The sequence below is a fragment of the Salvelinus sp. IW2-2015 genome, linkage group LG14 (genome assembly GCF_002910315.2).
Source record: "Salvelinus sp. IW2-2015 linkage group LG14, ASM291031v2, whole genome shotgun sequence".
Lineage (NCBI taxonomy): Eukaryota > Metazoa > Chordata > Actinopteri > Salmoniformes > Salmonidae > Salvelinus > Salvelinus sp. IW2-2015.
In genome coordinates this window covers 30,757,408-30,774,189 of record NC_036854.1, presented here as the reverse complement: position 1 = coordinate 30,774,189, position 16,782 = coordinate 30,757,408, and the positions used below count along the sequence as shown (strand labels likewise).

At 42.4% G+C, this 16,782-nt stretch overlaps 3 protein-coding genes across 7 annotated transcripts in view; all 3 read right to left on the bottom strand.

The window, feature by feature from the left end:
• spata13 (spermatogenesis associated 13) overlaps positions 1–9,367 on the bottom strand; it is a 39,079-nt gene extending 29,712 nt beyond the window's left edge. For 2 of the 4 annotated variants that reach the window (XM_023999925.3, XM_023999927.3), the window contains exon 1: positions 8,816–9,366. In XM_023999925.3, the coding sequence (XP_023855693.1) occupies positions 8,816–8,824 (9 nt within the window). In that variant the 5' untranslated portion in view covers positions 8,825–9,366. Of the gene's footprint in view, positions 1–8,815 lie in introns of all 4 variants that reach the window. The other 2 variants (XM_023999928.3, XM_023999926.3) reach the window with 2 other exon arrangements.
• Positions 9,368–10,015: 648 nt separating this feature from the next.
• On the bottom strand, positions 10,016–10,933 carry c1qtnf9 (C1q and TNF related 9). The gene is given in 4 exon segments (XM_070446618.1): positions 10,016–10,222; positions 10,225–10,667; positions 10,670–10,801; positions 10,804–10,933. Coding segments are annotated over 4 exon segments (912 nt in total).
• Positions 10,934–12,016: 1,083 nt separating this feature from the next.
• tagln3b (transgelin 3b) lies at positions 12,017–16,774 on the bottom strand. Of its 2 annotated transcripts, none has more exons than XM_023999924.2 (5): positions 15,397–16,774; positions 14,288–14,582; positions 13,874–14,048; positions 13,330–13,432; positions 12,017–13,217 (listed from the first exon to the last, which is right to left on the bottom strand). In XM_023999924.2, the coding sequence occupies exons 2-5, from the start codon at positions 14,465–14,467 to the stop codon at positions 13,076–13,078; spliced, it is 600 nt and encodes a 199-aa protein (XP_023855692.1). In that variant the 5' UTR covers positions 14,468–14,582; positions 15,397–16,774; the 3' UTR covers positions 12,017–13,075. The 2 variants fall into 2 exon arrangements, with proteins under 2 accessions (XP_023855692.1, XP_070302720.1); XM_070446619.1 differs by lacking the exon at positions 15,397–16,774 and adding an exon at positions 14,794–14,901.
• Between the last annotated feature and the right edge of the window lie 8 nt (positions 16,775–16,782).

Genomic DNA, 16,782 nt, shown 5'->3' with positions numbered 1-16,782 from the left:
TTACCCTTGTTATTTTACATTTTTTCAAATATATATATATATGTTTTTTTGGGGGGGGGGGGGTTAGAATAGCATTTTAGTATTTTGTATATAGTCATTTACTTCTAAATGTATCACTGTACCAATCTGGCCACTTGGGTACATTTGGGCAACTTGTGAGGGACACCTGGGTGACTACATCCTCAATGTCATGTAGCTCACTCATTCCTGAAGATATCTTTCTGAAACTTTTTTCAAATACTGATGCCCTCTTTGCATCGAAATTATCCCCAGCATCATATCTGTATGTTTGGCTGTTCTTGTTCAGTTGAAAGATGATGAAACAACAATAAAAAACAGAAAACATATGTTTATTTCCTTGTATTGTCTTCTACCAGATCTATGGTGTTATATTCTCCTACATTCAATTCACATTTCCACAAATTTCAGTGTTTCCTTTCAAATGATACCAAGAATATGCATATCCTTGCTTCTGGGCCTGAGCTACAGACAGTTAGATTTGGGTATGTCTTCAGGCGGAAATTGAGAGAAGGTGGGAGGTATCACAAAGAAGTTAAGCCATTTTGTCACAACGTTGGAAGTATGCTAGGGGTCATTGTCCATTTGGAAGACCCATTTACAACCAAGCTTTAACTTCCTGACTGATGTCTGGAGATGTTGCTTCAATATTTCCACAATTTTCCTACGTCATGATGCCATCTATTTTGTGAAGTGCACCAGTCCCTCCTGCAGCAAAGCACCCCCACAACATGATGCTGCCACCCCCATGCTTCACGGTTGGGATGGTGTTCTTCGGCTTGCAAGTCTCCCCTTTTTCCTCCAAACATAACGATGGTCATTATGGCCAAACAGTTCTATTTTTGTTCCATAAAACCAAAGAACATTTCTCCAAAAAGTATAATCTTTGTCCCCATGTGCAGTTGCAAACCTTAGTCTGGCATTTTTATGTCGGTTTTGAGGCAGTGGCTTCTTCCTTGCTGAGCAGCCTTTCAGGTTATGTAGATATAGGACTCGTTTTACTGTGGATATAGATACTTTTGTACCCGTTTCCTCCAGCATCTTCACAAGGTCCTTTTGCTGTTGTTCTGGGATTGATTTGCACTTTTCGCACCAAAGTACCTTCATCTCTAGGAGACAGAACACGTCTCCTTCCTGAGCGGTATGACGGCTGCGTGGTCCCATGGTGTTTATACTTGCGTACTATTGTTTGTACAGATGAACGTGGTACCTTTAGACGTTTGGAAATTCATCCCAAGGATGAACCAGACTTGTGATTTCTTTTGATTTTCTCATGATGTAAAGCAAAGAGGTACTGAGTTTGAAGGTAGGCCTTGAAATATATCCACAGGTACACCTCCAATTGACTCAAATGATGTCAATTAGCCTATCAGAAGCTTCTAAAGCCATGATAATTTTCTGGAATTTTCCAAGCTGTTTAAAGGCACAGTCAACTTAGTGTATGTAAACTTCTGACCCACTGGAATTGTGATACAGTGAATTATAAGTGAAATAATCTGTTTGTAAACAATCGTTGGAAAAATTACTTGTCATGCACAAAGTAGATGTCCTAACCGACTTGCCAAAACTATAGTTTGTTAACAAGAAATTTGTGGAGTGGTTTAAAAAATGAGTTTTAATGACTCCAACCTAAGTGTTTGTAAACTTCTGACTTCAACTGTACTACAGCACTATGCAGGCCATTTAAGATATGCTTGAATAATATGGAAGCTGAATGTGAGTGGTTCTCTGGGGCTACCTTTCCAGGTCAGGTCAGTGTTCCTGTGTGGTTGCAAGTGAAGTCTGGGAGCTAGTGGTGCTCTGGCTCTCAGGCCCAGAGTTAATTAAGAGAGAGGAGAGAAGAGTAGCCCCCCACACGACTGCCAGCTGGAGCCAGCTTCAGATTAGACTCCCAGAGAGAGGAGGGCTGGGGTCACACAAACTGAAAGACATGCACATTTACACATACTTCAGAAGACACTGTCAAGGCCTACTCAGTATACATATGCCCCCACACACACACACAGTAGGGGACGGACAGACGGACACGTAGGCAGGCATTCTCTTGATCATCAACTCCCTTCCCTTTGTGCTGATAAAGTCACAGCCTTATGTAAGGGGTCATAAACATATAATCATTAGTGAACTCCAGCCCCCAATTCAGCTTCACAGAGCCAACGTATGTCCTGCCCCGGGCCAAGTTCAAGCTAATTGGGCAGAGATGAACGGAGAGTTAAACTAAATAGACGGCTAGACAGAGAATATCAAGGGAAAAGCCACTTCTCTAGCGGTTTCTCATTTTGGTAGCTAAGCCATGGGACCCAGACAGAATTGGCCAAAAGCACTAGCACAGCCATTCTTTGGTAAGCTGCTCATTTTACTGGTTGTCTGCTTAGCTGAGTGATCGAAACTAGCTAGCCAGGCTCATCAGTGCTGTCCTGACCAGAGACAAACATGTTCAGGAAAAATAACTTATTAAAACACTAAAAACCAACTGAACTAGTGAAAGTATGCAAATTGTTTATTCTTTGTATCCCTTCCATGTTAGCCACGCTGATACGCATGTAGGAGACCTTCCATGTTAGCCACGCTGCTACGTGATGTAGGAAACCTCCATGTTAGCCACGCTGATACGCATGTAGGAGACCTTCATGTTAGCCACGCTGATACGCATGTAGGAGACCTTCCATGTTAGCCACGCTGTACGCATGTAGAGACCTTCCATGTTAGCCACGCTGAACGCATGTAAGAGACCTTCCATGTTAGCACGCTGATACGCATGTAGGAGACCTTCCATGTTAGCCACGCTGATACGCATGTAGGAGACCTTCCATGTTAGCCACGCTGATACGCATGTAGGAGACCTTCCATGTTAGCCACGCTGATACGCATGTAGGGAGACCTTCCATTGTTAGGCCACGCTGTACGCATTGTAGAAGACCTTCCATGTTAGCCACGCTGATACGTATGAGACCATCGGGCATGAAACAGGGGCGGCAGGTAGCCTAGTGGTTAGAGCGTTGGGCCAGTAACTGAAAGATTGCTGGATCGAATCCCAGAGCTGACAAGGTAAAAATCTGTAATTCTGCCCCTGAACAAGGCAGTTAACGCACTGTTCCCCAGTAGGGGGTCATTGTAAATAAAAATGTGTTCTTAACTCGCTTGCCCAGTTAAAAGTTAAAAACAGACCTAAGTGGACTACACATGGAGTGATTGTATGTGTGTGTGTGTGTGTGTGTGTGTGTGTGTGTGTGTGTAAAACTACCCATTCTGTGGTCCAAAGAGAAGTGGAGTTTCTCTGAGTTAAAGGAAACACAGAAGGCTCCCTACACCAAGCCCCGTTCAGCATGTGCATGTTCCTCTCCCAGGACTAATCAAGGGGCTTTACCAGTATGTGCAGCACTTGTTTCCTCTATGGGGCAGTCAAAAAGCAACACACACTATGAGTTTGTCATATATAATACTTAATGCCTTCAGAAAGTATTCACACCTCATGATTTATTCCACATTTTGTTGTGTTACAGACTGAATTCAAAATGTATTAAATAACCCCCCCCCCCCCCAACTATACACAATACCCCATAATGACAAGGTGAAAACATGCTAGCAAAATTGTAACTAGGCCACTCAGGAACATTCAAGGTCGTCTTGGAAGGCAACTCCAATGTTGATTTAGCCTTGAATTTTAGGTTATTGTCCTGCTGAAATGTGAATTTGTCTCCCAGTCTGAAAGCAGACAACCAGCTTTTCCCGGCTTTTCTCGTTACTTATCATAAAAAAACGATGTAGTCCTTGCCGATGACAAACATACCCATAACATGATGCAGCCACGACCATGCTTGAAAATATGAAGAGTGGTACTCAGTGATGTGTTTGCCCCAAGCAACATTTTCAGCAGTTTTACAAAAAGTATGCATTTTTTAAAATATTTTTTATTCTGTACAGGCTTCCTTCCTTCTTTTCACTTTTTAATTAGGTTAGTATTGTGGAGTAACTACAATGTTGTTGATCCATCCTCAGTTCTCCTATCAAAGCCATTAAAGGACACTATCATTGTAATGACTGGGTGTATTGACACACCATCCAAAGTGTAATAACTTCACCATGCTCAAAAGAATATTCAATGTCTTTTTCCCCCCTTTTTAAAATCTATCAATAGGTGCCCTACCTTACGAGGCATTTGAAAACCTCCCTGGTCTTTATGGTTGAATCTGTTTGAAATTCACTGCTCAACTGAGGGACCTTACTGATAGTTGTATGTGTGGGGTAGAGATGAGGTAATCATTCAAAAATCATGTTACACCTTATTATTGCACACCGAGTACACAACTTATGTGACTTAAGCAAATTTACTCCTGAACTTATTTAGGCTTGCCATAACAAAAGGGTTGAATATTTATTGACTCAAGACATTTCAGCTTTTCATTTTCTATTAATTTGTAAAAAAAAATAAAAAAAAATACATGATTCCATTTTGACATTATGGGGTATTGTATGTAGGACATTGAAGAAAAAAACCCATCTACATTTAATCAATTTAGGCTGTAAGACAAAACATGGACAAAGTCAAGGGGTGTGAATAATTTCCGAAGGCACTGTATAGCCCGAATCAGGGAAGCCTTTCGACCAGTTTGGGAAATTCCACCCACTCACGTAGACTTTCCCACCAACCAATCCACTTCCTGTTCCAGAGGCAGGACTTCTGCCACACCCCACTCTACCTTTAAATGGCCTCACATGAAGAGAATCAAACCTACCTGTCAGTATCAGTTCAGTTATTTCTTACCTTTTCTATGGATGTTTGCTGTTTTTTATGTTCCTGTTATATTGTTCCTTTAGGCACATTATTGTTTAATTGCCCCCATTGTGTGCCATGTGCTCATTGGTTTGCCTTAAAAAACGTCTGCATTGGACCTTTTATCTCAATATCAAATCATTTCTGGGCAACAAAACCTCTACAGGATTGGTGGGTCCCCCGGTTGAGCTAACGTAGGCTAATGCGATTAGCATGAGGTTCTAAGTAACAAGAAAATTAGACATATCTGATATTGGCAGAAAGCTTAAATTCATGTTAATCTAACTGCACTCTCCATTTTACAGTGGCTATTACAGTGAAAGAATACCATGCTATTTTTTTGGGGAGAGTGCACAGTCATGAACTTGAAAATGTATTAACAAACCAATTAGGCACATTTGGGCAGTCTTGATACAACATTTTGAACATAAATGCAATGGTTCATTGGATCAGTCTAAAACTTTGCACATACACTGCTACCATATAGTGGCCAAAATTGTAATTGCACATGGGCTGGAATAATACATTATGGCCTTTCTCTTACATTTCAAAGATGATGGTACAAAAAAACACAGTTTTTTCTTTGTATTAACTTTTACCAGATCTAATGTGATATATTCTCCTACATTCATTTCACATTTCCACAAAACTTCAAAGTGTTTCCTTTCAAATGATATCAAGAATATGCATATCCTTGCTCAGGTCCTGAGCTACAGGCAGATAGATTTGGGTATGTCACTTTAGGCAAAAATTGAAGAAAAAAAAGGGTTCAAACCTTAAGAGGTTTTTAAGTACCTTACTGTGGTTGACTTCAATTAAAATGATCAAAAAGAAACAAAAATAGCTTCATAGCAAAGAGCAAACTGAAAACTAGCTGTTTTTGGCAGAGAGGTTTGGAACATTTTCTTATTGATCTATTAACCCTTTACACTCGTACCCATATACAAGTTCAAAAATGGCAGATTTGGGCATTGATAAGCTCCTAAATTGGAGCACAGTGGCTGTACAGTAACATGTCATAAACGACATCAGAGCTCAGGCTCTGCGCTTCACAGCGCTGTATGAGTTTTGACTGACAGTTATTTTTTGTTGTCTTGGTGAGGAAATGCTGTAAATTAAGAGAACTCAATGTAATTTGAAAGATGAGATGTTGAGGATTATAATAAATACAGCTTTGATGTCATACAAGTAAGCCAAACACCCGTGGGTCCAAATGTGCACTTCACATTTCCACATCATAAAACTCATGTCATATACAGGGTCAACGTTTATAATCACTATGTTTGATGTACACTACAAGATGACATTGCGTCATACCCTGGGTTTTCCGGAACAGAACAAGCCCGTTTGTCTATTGTGAAGAAGATTTGGTGCGGAACACACCTGAATGCACTCATGACTCCTTACTACGCGCACCAAAATTACAATCTGTTTCTTAAGCCCATACCAACAACAAACCAACCTTCAATACAGTCCTTTGCCTACCAACCTTATCAGATTTTACAACCAGAGGGAGTACTGCACTCTACAGCTACTGAAAAACAACTCTAGACTCCAGCTTATTGGAATGGATCATTTAAATATTCCGCCATATTGGTGGATCCATGTAAAATCATATGGAATTTAGAACCATGTGTTTCTAGGCTATATAAAGTATACTCAGAAAACGATATCTTTGGATGCCATCTATACAAGGAATCCGATGGAATCTAGTTCACAGAGAGCGCCTGCTAATTGTGTATATAGTAGACTGCTCTATCAGGGAGGGAAAATAATTCACTTTCCTCCCATCAGTCTGCCCTTTATAACTGTTAAAATGTCTTTAAGTCATCTTTTATCATTTAGCCTATATAGAATCACATCTAAATTCTGAGGAAGTGATTTCCAAAGATAGGGCACTGGCAGCCTTGTCTATGTGCTTGTTCACAAGAATCATCCTAAGCCTGGCGCAGGGCAGATTCACTAATCTCTATATACACGGCACAATCTCTTATTGCCCAGTTGTTTGCCATTTGGGGTGATTTCTGGAATCTGACTAGCTCAGGCCTGCATGCAAGCAGTAGCCTACTCCTAAATGTTCCAAGATGCTGCAGATAGAAATGTCCCATATAGAGCAGCTGACACAATTGACTATTCTCCATAGCAAAGTTAATTTTTTTATTTTATCTCAACAATATAGCCCATTTTTGTCTGAATGTTCTGTAACACTGCACCCTCCTAAATAAGCACATGTTGCTTATTGAAGCCATATCTCACAATGACCCAATTCCTTTTCTTATGACAGAGGGCATACCGAGAGAGACCACGCCCCTCCCCCTCTTGATCGTGGGAAGCCAGGTATTGGGTAGAGGGTGTCACCCACTTTCTCCGTCTCGTTCACACATGCACCTGATATGCTACTGTCTGTGGTCTGTCAGAACGCCCTGAATGGGAAATCCAACACCAAGCTCAGAGGACAAAACGCTAATATGAACACTAGGACATGTAGGAATGCTAAACGCATAAATATCTGACCAAACAAGACAGTAGCAGCATTCAACAGGAGTGGGCTATATACAATTAGAAACTGGTTCAAGCCCTGAATGCTGATTGGAAAGCCGTGGTATATTGAAAACCATGGTATATCAGACCGTATACCACGGGTATAACAAAATATTTATTTCTACTGTTCCAATTATGTTGGTAACCAGTTTATAATAGCAATAAGGCACCTCGGGGGCTTGTGGTATATGGCTAATATACCACGGCTAAGGGCTGTATATAGGCACTCTGCATTGCGTTGTGTTTAAGAAGGTTTGTATTGCTTAATTAACAGCTGATCTTCATAACTAACGCTGGGGCCAGCTGTGAGTGGAAAAACAAGCTCTGAGCCTGTTCTAAAAGCCATGAAATATGTTTGACTGAAAAGCATTTGTGACTTGGTATGCTACAATACTTTGTAATGGTCAAAATTCATACAATTTCCTACTTAAATGTTTCAAATAAAGTCTGAAATTAACAATATGAAAATTTATGGTTTCATTTGGAAATTACAAAACTTACTTGTGGATGCTCAGGTTGACTTTCCCACGGAATTACCCATAAGCTTCTCTGAGACCATGGACATGAGCATTTATGAGGCAAAGTTCAAACAAAGTTGGACAATCACAAAGATCCATATAAGTCCCACTGCTGTGACACAGTGGATTTACAAGTGTGTGAAACAGAAACTGTCTCCTATATACCAGTGTTAATATATGGATACTGGAACACTGGAATGAAAAAGCAAAGTTTGTGTGATATGTTCAGCTAGACTACTTAACAACAGATATGAGAGTTCTTCCCTGACGCAGGATAGAACCTGACCCGAATGTGACTTGCCTAGTTAAATAAAGCTCTCCATCTATACAGTTCGAACTGTTCTGTGGTTCCATCTCCCTGGTGTACGGGCGCGTGACAGTTGGGTTTGCGAGTCTACAAAGATGTCATTCAGTGGGAAACAATCTACTACTGTTACAAATCCATACTGAAAAGGAAGTATAAGTAACAGGGAATTTTTCAAATGAAAAAGAGCTGGAGAATGACATGTTAAAGGCGATTATGTTACAGTTCTTCCGCGTAAGTCAGCAAAACACCCCCGAGGAAAAAGTGCTCATTTATTTGTGCTTTTAATTAACTTATGTTTTCGCCATAAACCTCTTACTTTGTAGTTGACCGAGCCCCCAACCGTCCTCTCCACCTCTATAGAAGTGCCTGGCATCCCCCACATCACTATAACAACCGGGGGAGTAATGCACTACAATAACCCCCCTATTTTCTTCGTTGACGTTACAGAAACAAGCCAATGCTAGAACCCAAACGAATTTGATCAATATTGACTGAATGACACATTTAAATCCTAAAAATAAAAATAGTTAACCAGTTTGATGTAAGCCATATATATATATATATATATATATATATATATATATATATATATATATATATATTTACAATAGAACAATTGATATTACATTGAACTGCAAGTTGGTCACATTTGCTTACCCTTCTCATAGTCGAGTTGTTCTGTGCCACCGATATTTCTCATCAACAGAGTAGCAGCTGTTTTTGTTGATTAGTTAGCCATCCTCGGTCAACGCTTTACTAAAATGGTTAGTTAGCAAGCTAGCTACTTAAGTCCAAAGGTCTGCTGGGTCCTGCAATCGATGATTACACACGAAAACATGTCGGAAGTAGCAGGCTACTGCTGCTGGTTAAACTGGCTTGCAAGATCTCGAGACAAATGGCTAACTTCGCTCCTTGCAACATGAAACAGTAGGCTAACATTAGTTAGCCAACTAGGAAGTTCAAAAATATTCACAAAACAGAAAGCTCAATTTGTGAAAGGTTTCAGGCAAGTAAGCATCCGCCGTTGGCTATGCAAGTGGATAAATGATAAAAGTGGTTCAAACAAACTCAGAAATCCGTTGGTACTCAAGTGTGAGAGGCTGGTCGATTCTTTGGAGCTCGAGCTGTCGTTACTGGGGGGCATCAGTGCACTTGTTGCAGTGATTGCTTGGGGGCGGAGTTTGCGTTCCACATTTACTCAAAGGACGTTTTGCACTGATTATTTTGTGGTCTGACCGCAAGAGGCCCTCACCGCCGAGAGCCAAGTTAAACGGAACGTGAACACTGCAGTAAAGCACGCCCATAGCAGGTTGCGCTCCATTGAGAAAAAACAGCCGTGTATTATATATATAAGTGCTAGCGTCTTTGGACGTCATTTCTGCCACCAACATTTGGAATGCCTTTTTAAAAAGTACAGGATCTTCCAGTTTGTGGTATTGCGAAACTCATCCAGTTTTCTAATCATTCCCGCACCCAGGAAGTCATGACATTACACCAGCTGATACAGCCTATTGGCACACATTGATTTCTGAATATTGTAGCCAGCATATTACATTGTACACAGGAGTAGTAAATTGAAGACAGTCAATGGGATTTTACATTGTATATTATGGTATTGAAATCAAACAAGATACACTTGTCACATGAAATCTGTCATAGATTGGTGAGTTATCAGAGGAGATATGATCTTATAATAGGCTATATCAGCTGTAGCATCAAAATATTACGAAAACGTAATTTATATTCATATTTGATTAAAACATGTTTTATTACTGTATGCTATTACATTCATCTATAACAGGTGGTAATAATTTTCCACGTAACATTCCATGAGCAAATTCACTGAGTCATGTGGGCCTAATCTGCACCGAAGAGCAGGAACCCAGAGAAGGTTGTATCATCATCTTCATCAGCAAACAGCCCGTTAAAGAGCTCTCCTCCAGCCACCTGCAGCCACACTTTGTCCCCCTTCTCCAGGTGCAGGACAGCCCCACCTGCTGCCTGGTCCTCACTGCTCGTGTAGTTATCCATGGTGTGGATAACTACTCACTGCTCGTGTAGTTATCCTTCAACCCGTTTCTCACTAATGCTACTTTTACATTACGGGAGAACACGGTGATGTGGTAGGTGAAGTAGTAGGCCCCAGCCAGAGCGCAGGTGAACCGTCCGGTCTGTGCGTCGTAATGGTTCTGCCTGTTGTAGATCACTTTGTCGAACCTGATCGGCGTGTTTGCCGGTGGGAGTTTGGTGTATTCGGTTAAACCGACTGAGAATGCACTTTTTGGGATGAGGGATGTACCCCCTTCTCCCCCTTGTCCCCTGTCTCGCCGCCTGATTCCCTTGCTCTCCGTCTCAATGTTGCCTTTGAACCCTGGGGGGCCGAGGTCTCCCTTCGGACCTGGTCGTCCTGGGGGTACCAAGGGCCCTTGGATGCCTCGCTCCCCCTGGAACCCGATCTCCCCCTTCTGGCCTTCAGGTCCCAGAGGCCCCAAATCCCTTTTTGGCCCTGGGGTCCTGGTAACCTGATCTCCTTGAGGCCCATGTGCCCTGAGACTCCTTGGGGCCCCATCTTCCCCGGTGGCCCCTTCTCTCCATTCTCACCCCATTTTCCCTTTATTCCTGCCAGGCCAGCCGTACCTGCAGATTCAAGGCTGGGTCTCCTGGTATTCCTGGGTATCCACTAACACATCAGTTCTTCTTGAATTCTTCATGTGCTATGCACCTCACAGCCAGCAGGAGGAGCAAGAGAGCGACTCTGAGTCTAACCCCCATCATGGGCCCTCAAGGGCCAATGCTTCAAAGACTTCCAATTGAGTATTCTCAGCATTAGATGCACAAGACAGAAGAGTGGGTTAATGCAGCGCAATGCATTATGTCCAATGCACACCCACACACTCACACACATATACATGCACAGACACACACATGCATATGAACTGAGCGGTGGAGACAGCTGAATGTTTGGAGAGCCAAGACACCAAAGAAGGCCACACAAATTTTACCAAGGACTGAAAAGCTAGTGAAATCACCAAGCCAGCCGCCTCATTGGTTCGACAAGGATAACGGCTATTTTAGGTTACTTATTCTGTCTGTCCAGCCCTCACCGTTCCATATCACCTGTCCCCTTCTAGAACGTTCCCCATTCTCTGGATTTGTAATGACTAGCTTGGACTGTGCTGGGAGTACAGTATCTATCGCCATAGGGATGTTAGCAAGGCAACAAAATGGTGGTGTTCCGTATTGCTTCCCTGTAGCAATACATGCAGGATTTCAATGCTGACCTGTGGTTATTACATCTGCACAGTCATTTGAGTGGCTGTCTAGCTCCTCTTGAATGAGGTCATCAAACGAAAATGTGCAGGGAGTATCAGGGATAAAGAGCAAGAATAATATCGGATGCCTAATTTGTCCTAATGGATTTCATTTTTAATGTCAAAGTAGGATAAAGCATCCCTTAGCTAGCGCCTGAAATCATTAGCAACAGAACACAATAGTAGGGACACTCCGGATGGGGAGATGTTACCTCGTGTGTTTATCTTCTATATCTGAAACATCAATAGAACAATGTTGTTAAAATTTTTGCCCCCATAAATTAGACCATTGCCATAAACTCTGACCTTTCCAGCTAGTGTTCTAGAACCTTTACATCCGTCCCTACCCCCATCGGAATGCCTAGGAAGAGTGATTGTTTTAAACAACATTCTCTTATCTTCACAGATAGCATTCCTTAGAAGTCTGGTATACTTTCCTGATGTTGGAAATCCATTGGGATATATATTAGAAAACCAAAGATCTAAATGTCCAAGAGCAATGACTTCTGTATATTTCACAGATCAGAAAAATAATACGATTCCAGAATCAGTTTTCACCTATTTATTATGTTTTCTACACACAATGATTCAGATATAAACATATTTGTTTATGTAAACATGACAAATTACATTGAAGGGGAAAAAAACACATTCAAGCAATATCAGGCCTGGAACAAAATGATCCTAGTGTCACTTTCATACTGTGGGTCTTTAACAATCATGGGATTGGCTGAAACACACATGGACAGTGGGCACATACAAGTACATTACATCAATTATACATAAGTAATAAATGCACAGCACAGAATGTTAGTACAAAAACAGAACTGAATTTAGGTCTATGAATTCCTCTGCATTAGGGTGGGTGGCATCTCTTATACAAGGCATAGTTTATGGTCTCTTTACTATATTAACCAGGCACAATGTGATGGTCATTTGGTTACAGAAGTTACTGCAAAGTCTTCACATATTGACACAAGACATCCGAGGCATCATCGTTCACTGAGTTCCATTCGGTTACACATTAAACTTTTCATGAGGTATAGCAAACCCTCCCAAATGACTATACAATGACTCAGACACATCTACTGTACATACAAACAAAGAGTTAATTAAAATGTGTAACATGCTATAACGTTGTCATGCTGTAATATTTGTTAGAAGTGTAAAATACTATTTGCTTGTTTTGTAGAGGGATGACTTCAATCTTGGGTTCTCTGTACCGACTGAATTACGAAGACTTCATCCACTGAAGGGAATGGCTAGCAGGACTATATGGATGGAGAGAGTGGGACCATTTGGATGGCGAGAGTGGGACCATATGGATGGAGAGAGTGGGACCATATGGATGGAGAGCGGGGGTGGGTGAAGCAGATAGCACTGAGGTCTATAGAATTGTGGTTGGGGTATAAGGAGCACTCTGTTTGGGTTGAGGATGAACAGTAAAAGCGTGTGTGTGCGTGTGATTTGCTAGTGCTTCTGGGGAAGGGGGAAAAGTGGTTGGGTCATATCATGAGGTTCCAGGGGTGTGATGGAGCTTTCTTCTGGAGTACACAGCCATGCTGAGGGAGCGGCTGGCAGCTGGCTGAGCGGCTGGCTGGTGTCTCTACATGATCTGGCGGTGCGATCCGTAGCCTGTCATGCCGGACTGAGAGGCCCCGCGGTTGCTTCCCATCTGCAGACCAATCAGACTCTGGCCTTGACGAAGCTGGTCCTCAGAGAACTCCCGCCGGTAACCCTGGGCTTTCCTACACAGACCACGACAGACAGGACAGTTGAGACATAGAACAACACTCACACAACATTAAGATACCACTGCCACAGAGTTTTCCAAGTAAGGGGTCGTGGCCATTTCATTACCTGTGGAACCAGTCGCGGTCGCCACGGTAATGTCCGTCGTCCTTGGTGAGGGCGACACTACCTAGAGCCATCAGGGTTCTCTGCACCGCGGCCATGTCCTTCCCTGTAACCATAGCAACAGTCCTCACAAACACTGGACCACACCCAGACAGCAAAGAACAGGCAAACAGGTTCCAAATAAAACAAACTTTAAACACAGCTACCCTTTGAGTCATATGTCAAAAAGTATTTTAAATGTCTCCATGGAGTATCACCTATATAGTGGACTATAAATAGCCTGGGTACCAGTCTGTTTAGCTATCATTCCACTTCCTGCCACTCTGTGTCATATGACACGGAGTACAATGAGTGGAATGTTAGCAGAAACAGACTGGTTCCCAGACTATAAAGGTTCTTGTAAATGTAATGTGAGTATTGAAGGTACTGTACAGGCAGAAAGAGCTCAGCAGAGACAAGACTGTGAGAGTCCCCGTTATTGGACATGCATGTCAATGTCACATGGATGTATGGAGACATGATATGTGTCAGTGAACGTGCAGCCCACCTTCCCACAGGTCCACGGTCTGGAAGATGTCTGTGGTGATGACTCCGTAGACCTCTGCAGCCTGCAGGAACTGGGAGATCTTCTCCATCTGCTTAAAGGCCATCTGGGTCTCCAGAATCTTCTTGATGGGCTCCTTACCACGCGGGTACAGGCTATTGATGAGCCTACACAGAATCTACAGGGAGGAGGAGAGAACGGGGGAGTAAGAGGAATACAGATACATGGATAAAGAAGTTAAGTAGAGAGGGAGAAAGGAAGAGATTCGTCAATGAAAAGAGGGAGAGAGAAACAAAGAAACAAAGCAGAGGTAAGCATAAATTGCTCTCATTGTTAGCTTGTATAAGCGATCGTCCTCTATCAATGACTGCAGTCCAGTCAATCTTATTGAGCTTGTTCATTGTCATGCAGACTCACTGTTCCATCCATCAGCCAGGTCTGGAAGTTCTGTCTGCCTGGCTGTGGTCTCTCCAGGTTCCCCCCACACTGAGCTACGATCCAGTCCACCAGCCGGGCCTCCAAGTCTAGATTATACTTCAGCTCTATCTTCTCCTGCACCTCCTTGCTCAGCCCGTAACTGGGTCCCCTGTTAGCCATTGCTCCTCCTGTCCTGCTCACCCAGACAGACAGACAGACGGACGGACGGACAAGTAGTCTGCAGCTCTGCTGACCAACACCCTGGAACAGTTTCAGCACTGGCAGCCTGCACCTGCTATACAAAAACAATACACCATGTAGAAAACTGAACATTGTCAAGCAATATAATGTTTGTATTAAAGTCCAGTTATTGACATCAGAGCCATAAATAATGCATAGGCTTCATAGTAGTCACTTTTTTCATTCTGAGCCAGCATTTCTTAATTGTCTTAATTTAAAAAAACATTTGAGTCATTTAAAAGACACTCTTATCCAGACCGACTTACAGGATAAATTAGGTTTAGTGCCTTGCTCAATGAAAGGCTTTCCACCTAATCGGCTCGGGATTCGAACTTTTCGGTTATTGGCCCAACGCGTTTAACCATTAGTCTACCTGTCGTCGTTTTTCTAGCATAAACTACATCACCTGTTGTTTTCCTAATTTCACGTCCTTTCCTCACACTCTATCCTCGGCTTTCTCCCCAATGGCATCTGTGTCCCTTACAGGACAGGCACCAGGCGCATCCCCAGAGAACCAGAGCTCTTGCCGGAATGGGTGTGGTCCTTGGCACCCGTCCTGCATAGGGACACGCACATTCTAATGAGGTAGCCTATGGTAGCCTAGACTGTGTGCGCGCTGAGCATAAAATCGAAAAGCAATCGCATTGCATTGAGTATGTAGCCAACTTTTTTCACAATAAAACTGATTTAGAAATTAGGAAGGCAGATTATATATTTTAGTCATGCAAATTTTCGTAATAGCCCCTTTGAAATTGAATAAACTAGCAGTGACGTTTAATTATTAATCCACAAATATATATTTTGAAACGAACGTTTCATGCTCTGAATAAATAATGATTTTGAGGAATAAAAGCTCTGGGCACACTTACTATAAAGAAGAGGAGCGATATTTTGTCCGGTAGCTATCGCGCCGTTAATTCCGCTGAGCTGGTCGGGGCAGAGGATGCTGAACTGCTGAAGCATCCATTAAGCGGTGACGCGTGCGTGGGGCGAGGCTGGACTCAGTGTCCGGGAGTTGCAAACCACTGGTTTTATATGTGCGGGCGCCACGAGGAGGCTCCCTCGAGATGTCTCATACAGAATGAGACAGGACAGCAGAAACAAGAGGATGTGGACAGCAAGGCAAGGCGAGTCCCTCGGCCCCAGCTAAGGCAGGGCTGGACCCCCTCCCCCAGCCCAGCTAAGGATGGGTGATTTCCAAAAGGTACATGACATAAAGTGTTCACTTCTCATTGTTGATGTATTTGGCCTAACTACTCTCATATGTAGTATTTTATTAGGATCCTCACTAGTTGCTGCTACAACAATACACCTGATGGAGCACAGAATCAATATTTACAGAACAAGAGAAACAAAATATTTTCACCTTTACATCTATCTTAAATGTTTCTGCAGATTTGGAAGGCACCGAACAGCCTGTTAGTGGCTGTTGCCTCTCAGTTTCAATAATGAGAGCCATTGCTCTGCTTTAATTGGGTTACAGTTACAGAAGTGGACACCAGATAGATCTGGAAAGAGAGGCTGGGTGCGGTGTGCTCTACAGTACTGATATGACAACATGCATCACAGACTGGAAAAAGTCTCCAGACAACATTGAAATACAGGAAATAGAGATTCATGCTTTTCTAGAACGTCTAAATATCAGAAAAGCTGTTGAACATATCATTGAAATACTACTGTACCCTTTGACTGTCAGGCTAAAATAACTTCAGTAGTATTCTCACCATCACTGTATCTGTGTGTATGCATTTCTAGCCCTTGTCTCTACATATTAGTCAGTTACTCAGTGATCTATATTAAACATAACCCAGGCAGGATTTTTTTACTCCCTGATGCATGCATAGGTTTGAGTGATGTCACCCGGTTGGTGTTGTGATGCGGAGGTGACTGATTGCATATATTCTGCCTGCCTAAGAGTGAAAGGTCAGAGCAGCAGTTAGGGGATCAGAGAGAGTTACTGCTTCTGCTGCAGCAGGACTGGCTTTCTGCCCCATTGAACACAGTCCAATGAAAAAACAACATGCTAATCAACAGCCCATTGGCTCCAACAGGGCCAGGTGTTTCCTTACACCAAACCAATGGGATGTATATTATGAAAATAAATGAAACAAGGCAATCTTTGGTGGTTAGTTGAACATTCTATGGGGCCTCTGGGATGTGGTGCTCATAGTATTAACCTTTATTTGAAGTTTCCTCTTAACTTGAACGTTTTTCTTTTGCTATTTTGAGATAGTGTGATGCTCAGTCCTAACGAA

Bases quoted from the DNA above. Each gene is read 5' to 3' on its own strand.
- tagln3b (XM_023999924.2), bottom strand. From the start codon at position 14,467: ATGGCTAACAGGGGACCCAGTTACGGGCTGAGCAAGGAGGTGCAGGAG. The intron at 14,049-14,287 runs GTGAGTCTGCAT...TCCTCCCTGTAG, and splicing joins CCTGGCTGATGGATGGAACA to ATTCTGTGTAGGCTCATCAA. The intron at 13,433-13,873 runs GTGGGCTGCACG...CTATGGTTACAG, and splicing joins GACCGTGGACCTGTGGGAAG to GGAAGGACATGGCCGCGGTG.